The sequence below is a fragment of the Fonsecaea multimorphosa genome (genome assembly GCF_000836435.1).
Source record: "Fonsecaea multimorphosa CBS 102226 unplaced genomic scaffold supercont1.10, whole genome shotgun sequence".
NCBI classification, from domain to species: Eukaryota; Fungi; Ascomycota; class Eurotiomycetes; order Chaetothyriales; family Herpotrichiellaceae; genus Fonsecaea; species Fonsecaea multimorphosa.
In genome coordinates this window covers 252,968-273,711 of record NW_015971644.1, presented here as the reverse complement: position 1 = coordinate 273,711, position 20,744 = coordinate 252,968, and the positions used below count along the sequence as shown (strand labels likewise).

At 52.5% G+C, this 20,744-nt stretch overlaps 8 protein-coding genes across 8 annotated transcripts in view; 4 read left to right on the top strand and 4 right to left on the bottom strand.

Annotated features, from left to right (window-relative positions):
- The window catches only part of Z520_05674 (uncharacterized protein), a gene marked incomplete at both ends in the record, with an annotated part of 1,700 nt that extends 985 nt beyond the window's left edge, over nt 1–715 (bottom strand). The window contains one exon of the mRNA XM_016776177.1: nt 690–715. Coding sequence (XP_016632496.1) covers nt 690–715 — 26 coding nt within the window. The remainder of the gene's footprint in view (nt 1–689) is intronic.
- A 1,767-nt stretch (nt 716–2,482) lies between these two features.
- Z520_05673 (uncharacterized protein) lies at nt 2,483–3,093 on the top strand (the record flags this gene model as incomplete). The annotated part of the gene is made up of 2 exons (XM_016776176.1): nt 2,483–2,546; nt 2,687–3,093. 2 exons carry the CDS (start codon nt 2,483–2,485, stop codon nt 3,091–3,093), a joined length of 471 nt encoding a protein of 156 aa, XP_016632495.1.
- Nucleotides 3,094–4,662: 1,569 nt separating this feature from the next.
- Nucleotides 4,663–6,147, top strand: Z520_05672 (uncharacterized protein; the record flags this gene model as incomplete). The annotated part of the gene is made up of 1 exon (XM_016776175.1): nt 4,663–6,147. The coding sequence occupies one exon, from the start codon at nt 4,663–4,665 to the stop codon at nt 6,145–6,147; it is 1,485 nt and encodes a 494-aa protein (XP_016632494.1).
- A 262-nt stretch (nt 6,148–6,409) lies between these two features.
- On the bottom strand, nt 6,410–7,625 carry Z520_05671 (uncharacterized protein; the record flags this gene model as incomplete). Its single annotated transcript, XM_016776174.1, has 8 exons — nt 6,410–6,628; nt 6,695–6,762; nt 6,810–6,977; nt 7,028–7,225; nt 7,279–7,378; nt 7,428–7,475; nt 7,524–7,556; nt 7,605–7,625. The coding sequence occupies 8 exons, from the start codon at nt 7,623–7,625 to the stop codon at nt 6,410–6,412; spliced, it is 855 nt and encodes a 284-aa protein (XP_016632493.1).
- A 1,461-nt stretch (nt 7,626–9,086) lies between these two features.
- On the bottom strand, nt 9,087–9,762 carry Z520_05670 (uncharacterized protein; the record flags this gene model as incomplete). The annotated part of the gene is made up of 2 exons (XM_016776173.1): nt 9,087–9,164; nt 9,223–9,762. 2 exons carry the CDS (start codon nt 9,760–9,762, stop codon nt 9,087–9,089), a joined length of 618 nt encoding a protein of 205 aa, XP_016632492.1.
- Nucleotides 9,763–10,235: 473 nt separating this feature from the next.
- Z520_05669 (uncharacterized protein) lies at nt 10,236–12,877 on the bottom strand (the record flags this gene model as incomplete). The annotated part of the gene is made up of 2 exons (XM_016776172.1): nt 10,236–10,864; nt 10,927–12,877. The coding sequence occupies 2 exons, from the start codon at nt 12,875–12,877 to the stop codon at nt 10,236–10,238; spliced, it is 2,580 nt and encodes an 859-aa protein (XP_016632491.1).
- Nucleotides 12,878–14,218: 1,341 nt separating this feature from the next.
- On the top strand, nt 14,219–15,144 carry Z520_05668 (uncharacterized protein; the record flags this gene model as incomplete). Its single annotated transcript, XM_016776171.1, has 2 exons — nt 14,219–14,382; nt 14,433–15,144. 2 exons carry the CDS (start codon nt 14,219–14,221, stop codon nt 15,142–15,144), a joined length of 876 nt encoding a protein of 291 aa, XP_016632490.1.
- An 864-nt stretch (nt 15,145–16,008) lies between these two features.
- Nucleotides 16,009–20,164, top strand: Z520_05667 (uncharacterized protein; the record flags this gene model as incomplete). The annotated part of the gene is made up of 2 exons (XM_016776170.1): nt 16,009–19,227; nt 19,286–20,164. 2 exons carry the CDS (start codon nt 16,009–16,011, stop codon nt 20,162–20,164), a joined length of 4,098 nt encoding a protein of 1,365 aa, XP_016632489.1.
- Between the last annotated feature and the right edge of the window lie 580 nt (nt 20,165–20,744).

The window sequence follows — 20,744 nt, the reverse complement described above, 5'->3', positions numbered from 1 at the left end:
GATGATGTCCAGTCGTTCCAGCCCTTGCTCGAAGTCGTCGAGCTAGTGTAAGGCGTGGTGGTGCTAGAGGAAGAAGATGAGGTCCAGTCGTTCCAGCCCTTGCTCGAAGTCGTCGAGCTGGTATAAGGCGTGGTGGTTGTGGTGCTGGAGGAAGAAGACGAGGTCCAGTCATTCCAGCCCTTGCTGGAAGTCGTCGAGCTGGTATAAGGCGTAGTAGTGGTGGTGCTGGAGGAAGAAGATGAGGTCCAGTCGTTCCAGCCACTGCTGCTTGTCGTGCTGCTCGTGACTGGGGTCGTCCATGTCGTGGACACGCTGGGAGTGGTGGATTTTGATGTCCAGTCACCCCACGTGCTAGAGCTCGAAGGTGTCGTAGTAGTGGTAGGAACAGTAGTTGTGCTTGAAGGCGTCCAGTCATTCCAAGAGGAGCTTGGGGTAGTGCTAATGGGCACTATGGTCGTCGTGCTCGACGAGGCCCAGTCATTCCATGAGCTCTCTTGACTGCGAGGCAAGACCGCTGAGAGAGCGGGAGCGAGCAGGGAAAATAGAACGATTGGCTTGGCCATGTTAGGCGAGAAGAACGAATGTGTGTATAACGAAATGGAAACAGCGAATGACAGGAGGGCTTGTAGGGTTGTAGAGAAGGAGATTCGGCGGGAGAGAGCGGGCAAATACCTCTTTCTTATACCTACATCTCACCATAGATACTCTGATCCATATAGGTAAGCTATTCGATCGTCACCCAACACCTCGAAGGCGCAGCAGGGCAACGTGCCATCGAAAGGAAAAGCTAACCCGGCCGAAAGGTATACGTTGGGTCAAATTCTCCACCACGTGGAGGCCGAAGGTGGTGTATGTCTCCAGTACCATGAGGAGTAATCGGAGGCCGGGATCCAGCTGGGGCAGTTTAAGGCCGTCAATCCATACTGCATGGTGAATATGGCTCAAGGTGTCACTCCCGGCCACCGTTATATGAGCTTGGCAAGTGGTTGTTGGGAGGCGAGGTATCGGTGCGATCAGTTGTGGATTTGGTCTGAGTCTGCCTGCGGCCAGCATTTGCCATTGGTCCCTCACATCGCCATACCCGCTTCTCGTGTGAGACTACGCTGCGTATGAATCTTTTTCTCTATTGTTTGTCCGTTGCTGGTCAGCCCAAGTACTCAATACGGTCAAAACGTAGATGGGGGGATTTGCAAGCACCTGCCGTCTTCATGGGCAATGTCTCAGGTACGGTGGATCGTGTGATGTGGCCATCTTTCCAGTCGATTCCAGCGCTCGTGAAAAATGCACATATGATCCACATCACCGAGTGATCCGAGTCCTGGATTTGACGTCAGGGGTGAGAGCCTGCTGGGGCGATGGAGCAACTGTATTTTGTGTACTGCAAATGAACACATAGCTGTGCCTTGCGTCGGTGGCAGGAAGGTGGCATGGCACGCATGGCACGCATGGTTGCGGAGAATTTCTTCTGAGACAAGGTGTGGCTGCGAGGGGCTGATCGAATCAGAATCGGCGACTTATTGCTTCTATATTTATCGGCCTGTGGCGAAGACAACGCCATTATCCGCTCAAGCTGCGTGGCGGCGCCTTCGACGATCCCGTGGTTCCGAGAAATGCAACGACAGTCGTTGAGTCGTATCCACTCAGCTCGCCTGCTCAACTGATGAAGTAAGAATTTGGCTCGAGCTTACTTGTACTCGGTACCTCTCGTTTGAATGGCCAGAAAGGCGACGAAGACCAAGCGTAAGAAAGGAAGCTTGGCTCTGGAGGGATGTCACTCATTGCGTGAACGTCTCATCAACGCTTTGCACTTTTCGTAATAGCGTACAGAGAAAAGGTGCTCGAGAGGGTTGTTTGTTGAGACAATTGTCCCAAAAGACGATCGACTCCTCAGGCATATATCAGTCTGCTGCGTCTCATTGAATCGAACAAGATCACAAGGGCAAATGAAATGGAGGGTGGTAACGAGTGAAGGTTTCTGTATTGCTGTGCGCAGGCTGCATGCTCTACAGTAGTGTCTGACTCCAGCGGAGCATATAATCGAGAAGCACAATGCTTCTGAACCGTTGCGCAACACTCCAAAAGTCTGTTTGTAGTGCACGTTTCTCCATCACATGGCCTCGCAGTGAAGAGCATGTCGTAACCAAGTCGACGTAACACCTTCCCATTACGCACGAGCTGACCGCAGCAACCAAGGGCCGCGTTTCTCCTTGACTGCGAAATGCAGCAGATCCTCCCTGGTTCGTGACTTTTGTCCTACTTTTTGGCTTGACTGCCTCGTAAGAAGCTGGGTGGATCAAGAAAAGGACAGGTTCAGGCCCAAAAGAGGCTGAACTCGATTTGCAGCTTCAAAGTCCCCCGCCCCAAGGAATCTGGTTGAGGATATTGGGGGATTTCAAAAAGACCGTGTGGGCGTCTGAGGAGAGCTGATCGTGGAGGCCGAAGAAGTCCAAGGCTGAGGAGGCGGAGCCGGACCTTTCGCAGAATGGAATCGACAACCAAAAGAGAGACAGCCTCGGACGCCGTGCCCACGGCCAAATTCTTACAAGGTACGTATGCGCAGCCACTTTGGGCAAGTAATTCTGGCCCCCGAGTGCCTATTATCTCCCTCGAATCCAACCAGCGGCCTCGATCCACTGGTTGAACGTGGACTGTAATCACAAACGATGTTCTGACATCTGCCCTCCAGCCCGCATAACGGCTCTCTCAACCACCTTGATCAAGAGGCTCGAGAACATTCTCGCTGTGGCTCTCGATGACACAGCCGCGCAAACTGCCACGGCTCCTGCAGGCACGGGCAATGCTCCAGCTCCGCCGTCCCTGACAGACACGGCCGTTCAGCAGTTTCAGCTCGACGTTGAATCAACGGCAATCGTCCGCGCAGCAGAGGAGATCATGATGTTGACGCGGACAATGAAGGAGATCTGGCTCTTTGGCGGACTGGACACTCTCAAAAGCGACCACCAAGGCCGGCGTCTCAACGGACAGGACGAGGCAGCCAGGAGGAAAATGGAGGAGGACGTCAAGGTGGTGGAGGAGGGATTCAAGAAGTTCCTGGAGAAGTACGAGACGACGCTCGAGATGACGGACACCTAAGAGAACAGGTGTTGTTCAAACGATTGCATCCCACATTGGCCCTATACGTAACCCTGAATAGGACACTGATATCAAAGCGTCCCATCATTTTCAACACCGGAGTTTTATGCGGGAATTTCTGGTTCGAACAAAACTAGGGACTCATCAGTATTCCTGGAGAGGAGTAAAGTCGTCGCTGGGTAGACGCCTTTCGTCGAGCACCTTTCCCCATAAGGACGAATCATTGTATCATACTGAGGTATCACCAAGGAGAACAACGCACCATTTTCCCGACGCCATGAACCCAGATGCCTTCTGCCTTCTGCCTTCCTCGCGGATCCTGGACGGAATTTTCTCTTCCGACAGGACGAAACGCTGGAGCAGTGGCCCAAGCTCATCAAGTCACCAAGGTAGGTGCATAAGCAACATCACCTCTACCTCGTACAGTGGGGAACACCTCGAGCAGATAGTCATGTTATGTGTGGGCGACTATCTGGCTTCGGAGGAAAGGGCCAACAGTTCTTTTCAGCGTATCACAGCTTAGATAAATCCCTGTAAGAAAGAATAGCAACAGATGGGATGCAATTGCCATGCTGTACCGACTTGTAGCCACCTGCAAGCAGTGCAAGCAGTTAGTTTTCGGCACGCTGTTTCCCCCGGAGTCCTAAGTTACAGCGGCTCCAGCAGCAGTTGTAAAATGTCGGGTACTGAGAGCCATCCAGGTACCCTTCTTCCCATAAGGGCAGGTACATGCAACCAAATGTCAAATAATCAGGTATCCAGGTACTGGGTGCCTATTGGGTGCCTACGGCATCCCAGTAGGCACTCCCATAGGTGGCCCTATACCCGCGTTCTAGCCCGCGGGGCCGCCCAAAGCCAGCGCGATCCAGCGCCAGCGCCTCCGGAAGCCTGGACTCCGCAAGCTGGGCGCGATGACCTTTTCGATGTTTACTTGGCGAAGGAGTGCAGTGAGTCGCGATCAGGCGAGGTCTAGACCAGCTCGAAGCTTGACCACTTGTTCCAACTTGATAGCTTCCTGAAAACATCACAAGGTGTCCTCCATCCTGTGACTGGTAACTACCACATAGTCCGTTACGTACATTTCCATATGTACCTAGGTACGTTTATCTAGCCCATCCAGGCGGTGCAGCTGCATGTGTGGTGTGTTTGTGTAACGCGTCGTCCATCTCTGGGGGAGATCTTCTCCTCTATCCGACCGCTCTTGACTCTATCTATCTACCTCTCTCACTCACTCACTCACTCAAATTTGCTCTTTCCCATCTCCATTCGACCGAAAACGCCAGACAGAGGACGAAAGACAGAGATTCGAGAACGAAGAGACCGAGGCGACAGGCGGATGGGGTGACTTGAAGCTGGAAAGTTACCCGTTCCTCAACTTAAGCCTGTGGAAAGAGACCTAAAACTCAAAAAAAGGGCGTTGATTGATAAAGACGTCGATCGACACTCCCAAGGCCCTTGGTATCGCGATATCACTGACGTTTCTCTCCACGATTTGACGAGAAAACTCTCTACAAAACACGAAACCACGCGCGCTGGACCTAGAGTGATTTCCTAGGTAACAAAGAGACAATGTCTGTGCCAACACCACCATCAACCACGCTCTCGGAACCACCATCACCCACGGAGCTGGCCACGCCAAGACTGCCCCCGAACTACGACAGCGACAGCGAGGAAGAGAGAGGAGAGGGACAAGATCCAGAAATGCTCTCGCCGTCATCAAAACGCATCATCAAAACGACCACGACCATCGTCACGCCCATCTTCATCCGTCCCAAGCCCATCTACATCATCGTCGCGACGTCGCTGAATCCGCCCATGGGCATCGGTCACCAGGGTAAGCTGCCCTGGCCGCCGATCAGGGCCGACATGGCCTTTTTCAAAACCGTCACCTCTCACGGCCCCGAAGCAGCCGCCAAGATCGGTTCGCAACAGGCAGTGTCTTCCGCCTCTTCTTCGTCGGTCGCGACGGCTACGGCACCGACAGGGCTGAGGACGCTAAATGCCGTGGTCATGGGCCGCAAGACCTGGGAGAGCATCCCTCCGAAATTCCGACCGCTGGCCGGCAGACTGAATGTGATCATCACACGTTCAGATTCCGAGGAGCTAGGGAGGAAGATTCTTGACGAATTGAAATCTGCTACCGCTACCGCTACCGGGGAAGCCGATGCCGCGTCGTCGCAGTGGGAGCTACATACCCTCCCACCGCCGAAGCCAAGTGTGCGGATCAAATTGAATTCGACATCCAAGAGCAGACCAACCCAGAGACGGCCCAGCACCATCCTCGTCCCGCCAACTTCCACATCATCACAAGGTGCTGCGTCGATATCACCAATCCTCATCTCCGCCTCCCTGCCTTCGACATTATCCCTGCTCTCCTCACAAGCACCCATCCACATACCGACGCCCGACACAACCACCGCGCCTACTTCCGCCCCGGGACCGGGATCGCGGGACCACAATACCCCGCCGTTGTCTCTATCAATCCACAAGATCTTCTGCATCGGCGGCGCCGAGATCTACCGACAAGTCCTCTCCCTCTCGTCCGCCAACTTACACACACCCACCACCCCCGCGGGCAGCGAAACGGGCACGGACACCGAGGGCGAAACCGCTGGGGGCGCCGCCGGCGGTGGCGGCGGGGAAGGCAAACATTTCGACGTGAGAATCCTGCAGACGCAGATCCGCCGGATACCACAAACCGCGAGCGCGACAGATGATGGTGGTGGTGGCGATGGGAATGACTTTGAGTGCGACACCTTCTTCCCCGACCTGTTGCCTTCGCCTCACTCCGGCGTCAAGTCCGCCAAATGGAAACACGTCTCGCAATCCAAGGTTCAGGAATGGGTCGGAGGAGACGACGTCGAGCTGCCTCAGCATTTGGGGAGACGGAAAGAAAGCATTGCCGATGCTAATACTGTACACGATGAGAGCGATGAGGAGGACAACGAAGAGGAGGAAGACGTCACGCCGGCGGACATCAGTGGTAAGGAAATGTGGCTCAAGGATGACAAGGCTGGAGTGGAGATTCGGGTGGTTGGCTGGGAACGACGGTGACGATACCGGCAGATCTCCAATACATTTACATTTACTTGTATTCAGCGGACGGGGAATAGGATGAGATCTGGCATAGGCACAGTCTCAAATCAACTGTGATGTTCCTCGTATTCGTCGTAACGCGAAATGTCCCCACTGGCCCGAGCAGTTCGTGGCTCACGGACAATAGCAATGTGGGCATAGGGTCTCATTCAGTCCCCGGTCCCCCATTTCCCATTGTTGACGATGCCGTCCTACCATCCTCAACGTGGTTCAACGTGACCTAATAGTCATCATCATTTCCAGCACCACGTCTCTTCTCCGTACCTCGTTCCTCCAACTTGCTGCTTCCGAACATACTGCCCGCCTTCTCCATCACTTTGCCCATGGTAGAGTCGTTTTTCTTGCCACCTGAGGTGTTATCATCATAGTTGTCGCCGCCGTAGCTGTCACCGCCATAGCCGCCACGGTCTTGTTGCTGGGTGCGGCCGGATCCCATTCCCTACGAATAAATCAGTCAATATCAATTTCGAGACTTTGGAGATCGGTGCACCAGGGTAGTACTCACGTAGTCAGCATCACGGCCTGAAGAAACGCCTCCGGTTCGGGTCGAGTCGCCATAAGTATCATCGGCACCTTTCTTAGGTCAGCTACTGTCAAGACATATACCGTGGTAGCCATACCGAGTCCACCTGCAGAGCCACCGGTAGAGGTGAAATCATCCCCGCGGCGGCCAGTGCCAGTGCTGTCATCTCCGAAGCCACTGCCACCGCCAGTGTTGGAGCCATAAGTGTCGTCGCTGGCACCGTAGCCGCCAGATGTCTGTGCCCCGGTTCTGCCACTGCCCATGCCTTTTCCACGAGGTCAGGTCATATTATTAAACACAGCAGACCAAACTCACCATATTCATTGTCACGGCCGGTGCTGCGACCACCTGTGGTTGTCGAATCTCCATAGGTGTCATCGGTGCCTAGACCGCCACCAGTACGGCCACCACCTCCATAGCCACCAGAGGTATCGCGGGTCCCGGAGCCGTAGGTATCATCACTTGCGCCGAAGCCACCGGCATCTTGTGCACCAGTCCTGCCACTGCCCATGCCTGTATGTACGTTTAGTGCAATGAAGTCTTCTTGGGAATCGACGACAGCCCACCGAATTCGTTATCCCGGCCAGTGCTGCGACCTCCAGTGACGGTGGAGTCTCCGTAGGTGTCATCGGACCCTAGACCGCCACCAGTCTGTCGACCGGACGACTGACGCATGTCAGTATCGAGGGAAGAGAGTTAGATGGGAAGAGCATACACCGTAGCTGTCGTCGCCATAGCCGCCTTGTTGACGTCCGCCAGAGCCCTAGCTTTCAGTCAGGAGGGGTTGCAGTACACTTCTCGGGTGACCTACATAGCTATCGTCACCGTAGCCACCGCCGCGGGTCTAGAGGATGTCAGCAGAACGTCCCTTCAAGGTCGAGCAAGGTCGTACGTTGTCATCGTTGTAAGACATGGTGCCTTGAGTTTGTTTGCTTGTTTGGTTCTGTTAGAAGATGTGAGTTTCAGCTGTTGGAGAGACTGGAGAATTGAAGGAGGTTGAAGTGAGTTCAAGAGGGAGCAAGACAAGGGTTTTAAGGACACCACGAGAGCACATGAGCCAAACAAGGAGAGCAACGACCCTGACTAGACTCTAACAGAGGTTCATTCCAAAGCACGTCAGGCACGAGTCACAAACTGACGGGGAGGTTGTTCACAGACTACGTAAGTTCTCGATCAGAGCCAATGACTTGGTGGAGAGACCCCGCGTGAAACAAGGCCAGGTGTTGGACAGCTGAATCCAGAAGCATAAAGAGCAAGGAAGCCGGGAAGGCGCAAAAGTATCGTCATTTCCTGGTGCCAACATTGGCTGAGGATGAGGTAGGAGGGAGGGGATGGGTTGCGCCTCAGTGACACCTTGACCCGGGCACGGTCCTGCGTCTGGCCTGGCTCCGAGGACTGGAAGCTTTGTGGTGAGAGTGAGGGTTCATCTCCGTCAGAACTGGAGGGGCACAAAGAATGCTGGTGCCAGGAGCTATTTGGGCATAGAGAATGCTGCTCAGAAGGCGACGAGAGTGAGTTGATTGGAGCTTCGCTGTGAGCTGACTGGGCGAATGGGTGAGTTGTGCCCCGCAGCTGGGAAACTTGCATCCAGGTGCCTATGACGGCATCTGGTGCATTTGCTGATTGCGCGCGTCACCGTGTCGCCCGAACAAGCACGATCTGCTTGCTTTTGCTGCCGGAAGCAGATGGCCCTTGGTGCCCTTGGTGCCCCTAATGGCCCTTTGGGAGGCCCTGTCGGCTGGCCCTCAGGGTTCCCTGCTCTCGCCTGGTCCACTCCCGGGTGCCACCCCCTCTCAGCCACCTCTTCCCCTCTTTTCCCTTCGCTCAGGGCCCATCCGGCTATTCGCGCAATGCCAATCCAACCAGGACTTGTGGCATCAGTTCCCAGATGAGGGAATCCAAGCTGATCTTACCCTGGGATTCGCAGGTGCTTGGTTCAAGAGATCCAAGAATCAACTCCCCAGTGTCGCAATAACCAAGATACGCGCGAACCCTGCCTAAGCTTTCAGACCTTTGGCGTCACTTGCATAAGAGTTCGATGCACAACCTCACACCCCTGCCCAGTACGCTGGGCGCTGTGCCATCATCCGAACTTCAGGACTAGCAGCATCTCTAATGCACGACCTGCAGCTCTTTCAGCTTGCTTGGTTGTGCACGTGGGCACATCGAAAGCCATCAGATGTTTTGCCACCACTGGTGTCTCTGTATCGATTCAGCTGGTAAAACCGCTTTCGGAGGTTAGCATATCTTATCTCAGGAGGAGATCTTAGCGTCGTAGCACGATGGCAGCCAGCAACAGCTTTGCCAACCATTGCCAATCCGTTCAAGTCTGAGGCATGGTTTATCGGACATATTTCGACTAGAATAGAACGAGTCAGTCAAACCAGAAGAGTCTTCCCAACACCGAGTCTCTTACCATGAACTTCTTGTGGAAATCCGACCTCAGTAGATCCTGCAATCTCATCAGTTTGGCTGCACCCGCATATCGCAACGGTCTGGGGTGGACGCACATTGACAAACTCCTTGTTCCCTTTCTGTTCTGTGCCTCGAGCTTGGTTCTTGAAGACCACGTCGTCGTCCCACCTCCTCTTCACGTTGAATGCTTTCGGATTGAGTAACGGGTTACCAAGTGCAATGTCTCGTTCTCGCTCGTCTTGTGCCTGTTGAGCCTGCTCTGCTTCTTCCCGGGCTTTTTGCTCGGCTCTTTCCTTTTTGATCTTCTCGAGTTCGCGCATCAGCTCTGCTGTCTCATCTTCTTCGTCACTTTCCTCGTCGCTGCTGTCAGTGTCGCTTCCATCTGAGTCTGCGTCGATATCTCTAGTCTCTTCCAGTATCCTCCTTCGTTTTATTTCAGGGTCTTCATTGTCGCTATCACCATCATCAGGCGAATCTTCGAGTTCCCGCTTCACAGGTTTAGAGGGACTGGTCGTGGGTTCTGCAGTCGTTCCCTTCGTCTTCGCAAAATGCGCCGCTTCTGCCGCAAGTAATTCTGCTCTGAGATCTCTTTTCTGAGCTTCGTCCGCTCCGCCTTGACCGGGTTGCCTGATCATCGTCAGAAGGACTCTGTCCTAGTGCTTCGGTCGCGACTGACCGAACTTTGAGAAGAGTATGCGCTGGTAGTAGCCGTTGATGATAAGCTGGACCTCTCTGCGCCTCTTTGCCTCGTGCAGGATCAAACGTCGGTCGGTGGGCTATTTCTAGAGTTAGACTGCAGTGCAAGAAACAGGTAAAGGGAGCTTGCCTGTCGTCATTTTGGGTATGAGACACTAGGAGGTATGTAGCAGAGAACCTTCAGTGGGATCAAGAAGATGAAGAGCGTAGCAGACAGGGCGTATGACAAGAGATCGGTCTTGTGCTTGGAAAACTTCCAAGCGATAATCGCAGGCGGGCAGCCTTACGGGGCTTGGCAGGCCGCTCAGCCTTGCCGGCTCACTATTAGTAGTAGTAGACTGCAAAACTTTTGTTTCTCAAGGCTTGTTCAAGCCCAAGCATGTCATTTGCAAGCAAAACTATGCTTTGACATTTACAAGCTGAATAGTCCACTCCTCCTCTTGCCAAATGGATACACAATTAAAGCGCTCAAATAAAGACCAACGCTAATACCGATTGCCACCTGAACCATTCCATACCCAACATTGAAAATCGTACCGCCGTAGACACTCGCACTGCTTGTACTGTTCTGGGCGTCCAAGAACCCCGCAGTGCCGTTGTTGATGACACTAACTCCTGTCACATTGCCGGTGATTTGATCGGCACTCGTGATGCCCGCCACCAGGCTCCCGCTCGCGGCCAATCCACTAGGGACCTGGACGAAGATCGCCGGTAGCATGGCGGCAGCGGCGAGACCATGAAAGAAGCGAGAATACAGATTTGCCATTGTCCCAATTGCAAAGGCGCCAATCGCATTGGCTACCTGGATATTGTTCGAAAGTTTGGTCGAGATCCAGAAGTTTGCCTGATAGCCAACAAAAGCGATAAGAGTCATGACTGGTATTTGCTTCCACTTTGCTTGGTTGATGATAGCAAGACATATTGCGAATATCGGAACCCAGATGAATCTGACATATAAGAGTTTAGGTCCGTGATTGGAATCGTTCCACCAGGTCGGGATGTTGCAGGTCACATCGCTTTGTGCTTGAGGATAGATGAGTCCTGTTAGAATTGTGTCAGTGAGAATAGTCCGAAATCGATTTCGGTTAGAGATGCAGACGTACCCATGACGACTGTGCCGATCAGGATTCCAAAACCGAGAAACAGTGAATATATAATGGCGTATACCATCCTGACCGACCCTGAAACAATGCTTTTGCTTTGTAATTCCAGAGCAGAGCACAGCACCATGTACCCTGGCAGGATTAGGGCTATGCTACTCTGCGCGATGGCTGAGAAACAGAAGACAGCTGTGCCTTTGTGGTAGATAGAACCCAGGCCACGGGACGCGAAAGAGATGAGAACGGAAGCAAGTATTTCGAACACGTGTGAGAACTGCTCCGACCGGGTCACCACCACAAGCTGTAACCAGCCCAAAGTGCATCCCAAGATAAAACTTGGACCAAAGTCAACTGGTCGGGCAGAAAAGGCAAAGGGGCCCACCGCAATGGCCGCGACGCCGTATGCAAAAATCCGTAACGGAAGAGAGTGTCGTCCCCGCTTCTTCATAATATCGTCTAGATCAGCCGTCCCTTGTTCAGCACTGTATTTGCCGTGAATGACCAGCTTGTACACGTCAAAGACGTCTTTGAACTTTCCAAGATCCACATTCTGCGACTCCTTCACCAGAGTGACTTCTGTGCTCATGGTGACTCTGTCGTTGAGCGAGACCAGCATCGAGCCTGGCATATAGAGAAAATCGCCATCGATATTGAGTGCTCGCGCGGAGGTCTTCATATATTCCTCGAGACGATGAGTTGGTGCTCCTACCGCCATCAGACATCTAGCTAGTTTCTTCAGGTACTTTCGACAAGCGATGATGTCGGCGACATCCAGGATGACGCGCTCCTCATCTACCAGGGACTGCGTGGATTTGTGATGGAAATAGTTTGCGGGATGTTTGATCATGTCCACTGCTGTGGCAATCATGCTATTAGAGGACTTTGCATGATGTAACGGTGGACGAGGCACGTAGTTGCTGGTTTGAGGCGCAGCCGCTGCTGTCGAGGTCGTGGATGCTTGAGCCAACAAGGTTGCCAGAGACCCTGTTGATTGGCGTTCATGACTGTCTTTATCATACCACTTCGGTCTTTTAGAGGGCGTAGCCCTTCCAGATGATGGCGTAGAGAGATCCCGGCTCTCAGAACCTGCACGAGAATGGCTTTTGGAATAGAAGCCTTTTGGAGAGGACTTGTTGGGCGCTTGTGAAGCGTGGTCATCGTGATAGGTGGGATAAGTAACTCCATTCCGTTGTAAATGTGCCAATTTCGAGGCAAGAAGGGCGCCAAAGACACTAGGACGATATTGGTCTGGAGGGGGAACATAATCCAAATCATGAAGGCGCTTGTCAACTGCGGGCGTCTCTGTTCCCGATCGTGACTCCTCTTGCCACGCTGTCGCACCATGACCGCTTGTCAGTGTCCTAATGAGCCGTCTTGCTTCCTCAACATTCTCGTTGCTTTGGTGCAGGGCTTTGGGATCGTCGTTGTCCGTGTCGTCGTCACTCGGGACATCGTGTAACGCATAGGGTCGTTTGTCCTTCTCGAGTGGTTCTAAGGGGATATCATCTTCAGTAATAAGCCAGTCACTCAATGGCTTCGAAGGGGGAGACGAGTTCGGAGATGCTAACGTTTGAGGAGTCGTGCTTTGAGAAATAAGAATTCCTGAATGTGGTCTCGGTTGTGCATGAGAATGGCTTAGTGTATTGGCCAGGCGACTGGCGCGGACCTGAGCTTCAGCGGCGGCAGCATTTGTGATGCCAGCCCAATCCGAGGCCGGAAGACCGTGGTCGGCAACGTCTTCAGAATCAGGCAAGCGAATTGTTGGGACAATCCCGTGCGTGCTGATCCCGACGAGAGACTCTCCCGCATCGTCAGCAACGTCGGAGAACTTGACCTTTTGGTGGTGTCTGTTTCCATGCCTGAGCCCCCTGAGACTGTGCCGACGCGCAGGGTTGGCATCGGCGTCGTTGTTATCTTTCTCGATTGTTGGTGACTGTTCGTCTCTTTCAGCCATGGCCACGGGCCACCAAAGAGCCGATTGTATGAGAGAACGGACGCGACCCGGCGAGCATCGGCCAGGGGAGTAATAAACTTAAGATGTGGCAAGGGTGGAAAATTCCAGCTCAAATGACGACAAAGGGCAATTGTTGCAACAAAGAATCGACCAGATTTATGTGGCCATACAACCACGTTTGGGCAGGAATGCCTGAACGCAACACATGTGTTCGGCAGAAAGGCCTCGAAGAGCCTGAGGATCAGGAGCTGGAAAGGTTGCGGAGGAGGGAAGCATCGGGAGTAAAAATATCACAAGCCATAGCAACTAGTTACAACACCCGCAGGAGCGGCGAAGGGTAACGGGTCTGCCGTGATAGAGATTTGGACACAACAGAAAGCTTGAATCAAATTGCATAAGAACAATTCATCACTCACAGACCCACGTCCTCGATAACAGACGGCACCGTCTTGCACGTGGTGGAGGCGTCGGAGGTTTGTCAGATATTCCGATTATGTGCAGAGTTACGGATACCGCGAGTTAGCCGTGCGAGCGAAAAGTGGAAAGGAACTTCCTTGCCAATGGGAGAAGTAGAAAATGACATGAGAGTGGAAGTCGTTGATAGGGGGCCCCAACAAATATGGGTATGGGTGAGGCTCGGTGGAAAAGTTTGAGCAAGGCTGACGCAACGGATGCCTCGAAACGGGAGAGCTGAAAGAGTTCGCTAAAGCAGGAGGTTTGATGTAACTTTTTCCCGTGGCGTGGTGGTGTTATGATAAGTACGTAGTAACGTCCCAGTGCCTGAATCTGCACGCTGCACTCTGCTTATCTCGCATGAGAGACAAATTGGATCGTCTGGGCGGCTTGTGGATCGCGGCGTCAGCCATTTCGAAGATTTGGCATGTGCATTGTGGTTACGATCATGTGACCGTGGAAACTTCAGTGTACTCGCGGCACTGCGGCCGTGTAGACCTTGCAATGAGTCAGCTTAGAGTAGAGCGGAAGGCTGAGAGAATTAATTGCTCCCAGAGAGGAAAATATTTGAAAAAAACGGGAAGAAAAAATGGATCAAAGAGGCGACAAGATGATTTTGTTGAGGAAAAGATATCTTCGGTTGACGGACAATATAGTTCACCGTAGCTGCTGGTAGAACGCTACGGTGGAGCAGGTAACCACGAAACGCGTGAGTATTTTTGGGATCAAACAGCAGACTTTACAGCAGACGGCAAATTGCCAGTCCAAGCACTCCATGCCACTCACACAGATCTGACCGTGAGGTTTTGGAATCATCCACCTACTGAATGGCGTTAAACTGGCTCTATCATTACCACCTGCCGTCCAAGCCGACGGTCCCTCGTTAGGATGCCACGCGAAATCGACATATCCAACATTGAGCGGAATTTCATCCTTCAGGCCCTAGAGCACGGCGTCCGAGTCGATGGCCGTCGTCTTGACCAATTCAGAAATCTTGACCTACAATTCGGAGATGAATATGGGACAGTCACTGCCCGTCTCGGGAAGACGAGGTAGGTTATTCTCCACCTACACGTAAGACCAATACTAAAAGCATGTGAAGAGTACATGTTCAAATCTCAGCAGAAGTCACCAAGCCACTCGAAGATCGCAAGTTTGATGGCATCTTCACAATCATCACTGAATTGAGCCCCATCGCGTCTCCGGCATATGAGGTCGGCAGACAGACCGAGCAAGAAGTGATATTGTCTCGGACCCTCGAAAAGGCTATACGAAGATCTCGTGCCCTTGATACAGAGTCCTTGTGCATTATTGCGGGAGCAAAATGCTGGTCAGTTAGAGCGGACGTGCATGTTCTGGATTCTGATGGTGGTCTGGTTGATTGTGCCTGTATGGCGATTGTGGCGGCGTTGCGACACTTTCGAAGACCAGATGTCTCAGTTGATGGGGAAACTGTAACTATCTACACCATGGCCGAACGAGTGCCGGTTCCATTGAGCATCATGCACCACCCCGTCTGCACAACATTCAGCTTCTATCATGGAGGAGAAACCATCTTGCTGGATGCAACACGCAGTGAAGAGCAAGTCCGGGAGTCATCGGTGACTTTTACTGTGAACGATTTTGAATTATGCCAGGTTTCCAAGATGGGAGGGAGCGCGATCGATGCCCTAGTTTTATTGAAGTGTATCAACACAGCGTTGACCAAGGGGAAAGAGATCAATGGGATCGTGGCTAAGAAATTGGCGGAGGATGCGACCAAGCGAGACGTGGGCGGGCTGATTGCCGAGCTGAGAGCTGAGAACGAGAGATGACCACTCACGAGTCGTGAACCCAAAGTCGTTTTATTCGGCGCCAGAGCCTCTCAGGGCATTGTTGTCGAAAGAAGGAACGGAGGGCTGTATCGATGGTACCGCAGCAAGATATGTACTGTAACAACAACGCAACAACCATGGATGTGGCAGTGCAGTCTCAGAAGCCATTTTTAAATTCTTGGGACTCATCGCCTCAGACACCAAGGATCCAGGAAGCCACGAATCAATCTCCCCCGTGGAATAATCTATCAAACCACTGGACAGCTTCTAGGCTGCAGTCAAAACGATGCTTGGTTATCTTGGTATAGAATCTCGTACTTTGTGCTCTTTTTGATGATGATAACATGAGTTCACACGTATGTACCTGCTCCATAGGGAAACGGCAGCCACCCAGCTTCGCAAGACTTCGGGGGGTCACTTCTGTTGCGCCTCATGGGGGATGCCTTATGGGGGATGCCTCATAGCCTGTAACGCTATTAGCATCTCGGCTGGTGCCTCTAAAGCCACTGAAACTGAGCACTAGGCTCGCTAGGCTGCGGTTGGTAGGGACCAGCCACTTGACGCTGCTGCCCGCACGGGGAGCGAGGAGTAGTGGCCTCCAAGTCTGGGCTTCAAGGCGTTGCTCCGCCTGCGGCCGCGTATCCCAAACCGAACTTGGCTTCTTGGTACTGCCGTTGTCACCGTCAATCTCGACAAGAAACACACCACGCTGACATCTACTCTGCCAACACTGCAATTTAGCGCAACATGTTTGCAACAAACACTCGCAATCGTGACAGAGGCATTTCGTGATTCTTATGGCACAGTAACGCAGATTTTCGACTTCCTCCTCATAAGCCCCTCTGGCGCCAATCCGCCAGAGAAATGGACGGGAGGCCCAATGCGTCTCAAGCTCCCAACCATAATAACAATGTTCTGGATGATCTGGGGAGTTCACAGCCGACCTACAGCTCAGGGCAGCGCCCTCCTGTAGATGACTTGCACCTCCTCAACGTGTTCAACATCGATGACTCCGAAGAACCTCAACCGAGACCATCAACCAGCTACGATGACTTCGTCGGCGGAGGTAGGCCGGCGGCTGCCAGCCAAGCGCAACCGTCCACGTCCTCAACTCGACCCTTCACTGCTCCGTACATGGACAGCGGTACGCGAAACTACTCTCAGACCTCGGACCTGCAGAACTATGCAAGATACGGAGATGGGGAGGAGCTGACCGAAGAAGAGTCTGGATACAAATACTATGACAATGCAGGTCCCTCAGACGAGCATATCCCCGGTGGAGGTGTCAAAGTGGTCGGGCGACACAGGCGCGATCGGACTAGTCTCATGTCCATGTCGGGGGTTATGGACAGAGCAAAAGGAATGCTGGGGATACGGAATAGCAACTACTCTGACATCAACCTTCCTCTGACAGAAGCCGGTCTGCAGAATTCGAGAGTAGACACAGCCGGGACTGATGAGACGCCTCCATTCCGAGAGAAAAAGGAGTTCACTTTCGACAATATCAGAGACATGTTCACGAGGAAGAAGGTCGATCCAGCAAGCCTAGGCCCCAGGATTATCCATCTCAACAACTCCCCGGTGAACGCTGCTAACAAATGGGTCGACAACCATGTCTCCACCGCCAAATACAACATCGCGACCTTTCTACCGAAATTCCTCTTCGAACAGTTCTCCAAATATGCCAACTTGTTCTTCCTGTTCACCGCCGCCCTGCAGCAAGTTCCCAATGTCTCCCCCACAAATCGCTACACGACTATAGTTCCGCTACTGATTGTGCTGACGATATCTGGGATCAAGGAACTAGTGGAGGACTGGAAGCGAAAGACGGCAGACAAGGCTCTAAATGACTCCAAAGCACAGGTCTTGAAAGGCTCGAGCTTCGTGGAGACAAAATGGATCAACGTTGCCGTCGGTGATATTGTCCGTGTCGAGTCGGAGGAGTCTTTCCCTGCCGACTTGGTACTGCTCACAAGTTCCGAACCTGAAGGGCTTTGTTACATCGAAACCGCCAACCTTGACGGGGAGACCAACCTCAAGATTAAACAGGCAATTCCGGAGACCGTTCATTTGGTGAACCCTGCAGACTTGGGGAGATTGAACGGACGGATAAGGTCCGAACAGCCGAACAGCAGTCTCTACACGTATGAAGCAACGTTGACTGTGTCTGGTGGCGGGAACGAGAAAGAACACCCCCTGACTCCCGAACAATTACTTCTTCGTGGAGCCATCCTCCGCAACACTCCCTGGGTACATGGGGTGGTTGTTTTCACTGGCCATGAAACGAAGCTGATGCGAAATGCTACTGCTACACCTATCAAGAGGACAGATGTGGAACGGATGCTCAACAAGCAGATTCTGATGCTTGTTGCTATACTTTTGGTTCTCAGTGCCGTTAGCACGATTGGCGATCTCATTGTTCGATCCACTGCTGGCCAGAAACTCACGTACCTCTACTACGACAATTTCAACGCCGCCTCGCAATTCTTCCTGGACCTCTGCACCTATTGGATCCTTTACTCTAACTTGGTCCCGCTCTCACTGTTCGTTACCATCGACATAGTTAAGTATTTCCAGGCTTTTCTCATCAGCAGCGATTTGGATATGTATTACACGGACACCGATACTCCTGCGGTGTGTCGAACCTCGTCGCTTGTGGAGGAATTGGGACAGATCGAATACGTTTTCTCGGATAAGACAGGGACTCTGACCTGCAACATGATGGAATTTCGCCAGTGCTCCATCCATGGAATTCAGTATGCAGGTGTAGTGCCCGAAGACCGCAAGGCGACCAGTCCCGAGGATGTGGACGGCATTCATGATTTCAAGCAACTCCGCGAGAATCTGAAGACGCACCCGAGCGCCGCAGTCATTCAACAATTCCTCTCGCTGCTGTCCGTATGTCATACCGTTATTCCAGAACGCAGGGACGAGAAATCGGAGATCAAATACCAAGCCGCATCCCCGGATGAGGGTGCTCTAGTTGAAGGCGCCGTCATGCTTGGATACCGGTTTGTGGCACGAAAACCGCGCTCGGTGATTGTCCAAGTCGATGGTCAAGACGTGGAATACGAGCTATTGGCAGTTTGCGAATTCAATTCTACCAGGAAGCGGATGTCAACAATCTTTCGATGCCCCGACGGAAAGATCAGGATATACTGCAAAGGCGCTGATACAGTAATCATGGAGAGATTGGCCAAGGACAATCAGACTGTGGAGACGACGTTGCGGCATCTGGAGGACTATGCCACGGAGGGTCTTCGAACACTGTGTCTTGCTATGCGCGAGATCCCAGAACAAGAGTACCAAGAATGGCGACAAATTTTCGATAGGGCAGCTACAACTGTCGGTGGCAATCGTGCCGAAGAGCTTGACAAGGCGGCAGAGATCATCGAGCACGATTTATACCTGTTGGGAGCAACTGCCATCGAGGATCGCCTACAGGATGGTGTGCCAGATACCATTCACACGCTACAACAAGCGGGGATCAAAGTCTGGGTGCTTACGGGCGATCGACAAGAAACTGCCATCAATATCGGCATGAGCTGCAAGTTGATCAGCGAAGATATGACTCTATTGATCATCAACGAGGAGAATGCTAGCGCGACACGAGCAAGTCTACAGAAGAAATACGATGCAGTACGAAGTCAAGCCGCGGCAGGTGAGCGTGATATTCTCGCACTGGTCATCGATGGCAAATCACTGGCCTTTGCCCTGGAAAAGGATATGGAGAAATTGTTTCTTGATTTGGCAGTTATCTGCAAGGCCGTGATCTGCTGTCGAGTATCACCTTTGCAAAAAGCCCTGGTCGTCAAACTCGTCAAGCGGCATCTTAAGGCGCTTCTCTTGGCCATTGGCGACGGCGCGAACGATGTCTCCATGATCCAAGCCGCACACGTTGGGGTCGGTATCAGTGGCGTGGAAGGCCTGCAAGCTGCTCGCAGTGCCGATGTCTCGATTGGCCAGTTTCGGTACCTCAGAAAACTGCTCCTCGTGCATGGGGCCTGGAGTTATCAACGGATCAGCAAGGTCATTCTGTACTCGTTTTACAAGAACATTGCTATGTTCATGACGCAGTTCTGGGTAAGCAGAGGACAAACATTGTCGGCCAGACGGGTGATCAGTGCTAACAAACGACTAGTATGCCTTCCAAAACTCCTTCTCTGGCCAGACCATTTACGAATCTTGGACTCTGTCCTTTTACAATGTTCTCTTCACATTTTTCCCACCTTTCGCCATTGGTGTATTCGATCAATACATCTCGGCTCGTCTTTTGGATCGCTACCCGCAATCTTACCAACTCACCCAGAAAGGGGTGTTCTTCCGCATGCACAGCTTTTGGTCCTGGGTCGCCAATGGGTTTTACCACTCCATCCTCGCTTATATCTTTTCGAGTTATTTCTTTCTGAATGACGGCATCATGTCTAATGGCAAGGTTGCGGGACACTGGGTTTGGGGTACCTCGACTTACACCGCAATTCTGTTGGTTGTCCTCGGGAAAGCCGCATTGATTACGAACGTCTGGACGAAGTATACCGTGATGGCGATCCCGGGAAGCTTTCTGATTTGGTTGGCTTTCATCCCTGCCTACAGTTACGCGGCACCAAACATCGGAAGTGGATTTTCGACCGAACTCGATGGCATCATCCCCGTCATGTTCTCGTACCCAGTCTTCTACGCCCTCTGCCTCGTCCTTCCACCCGTCTGTCTGGTGCGGGATTTTGCATGGAAATATGCTAAGAGAATGTATTTCCCGCAAAGTTATCACCACGTCCAGGAGATCCAGAAATACAATGTGCAGGATTACAGGCCGAGGATGGAGCAGTTCCAGAAGGCGGTGAGGAAAGTCAGGCAGGTGCAGCGGATGAGGAAACAGAGAGGCTACGCCTTCTCTGCCGGCGATGAGAGTACCGGTGGACAGACGATGAGGGTATTGAGCCTGTACGACACGACGAAAAACAGGGGACGGTACGGCGAGTTGAACAGTGTCAAGGGAGCGCCGCCGGGTGGTATGTTGTGACACCCCCGTCAACTCAACTTTTATGAGGGTAGGGGGGGCTGCATCACTCAAGAGAAAGATTAGCATCATGGAGCGAGAGTTGACAAAAGCTACGCGAAGATGTCTCGTGTGTCTTTTCTCTTTTGGTCGGCGAAGATTTCAACGATGAGATGTATAGCATGAAATATACTGACTGGGTGGATCAAGGCGTCTTGAAGAGAGAAGAATTGATCATCTGTTTCTTCCTTCTTTCTTTTGTGTGACCCCTCCCGCTGGTTGCGCTCTCTTTTGGTCCTCTGCAGGGGTATTGGTACGGAGTCGTAGAGCCAAAGCAGAGAGAGAGAGAGGTCTGTCTCCTGAGAGGATCGATTCCCAGATCCGTAAGAGTCGTGGTTCTCTCGTCGGCTCAGGACATCTATCTCTCCATTGGGGCGGAAGCGGAAGGGCAGGGGGCAGAGAGATAGAAGGCTGATCTTTGTGTTCCACAATCCCAAAGAAAAGCAACATCAATTCCGGGGGTATCAAATAATACTTCTTCTATGTATGCCGGGTCCTCCCAGTGGTTACCTAGGTATCAGATCAAGGATTACGTGCAATCGAA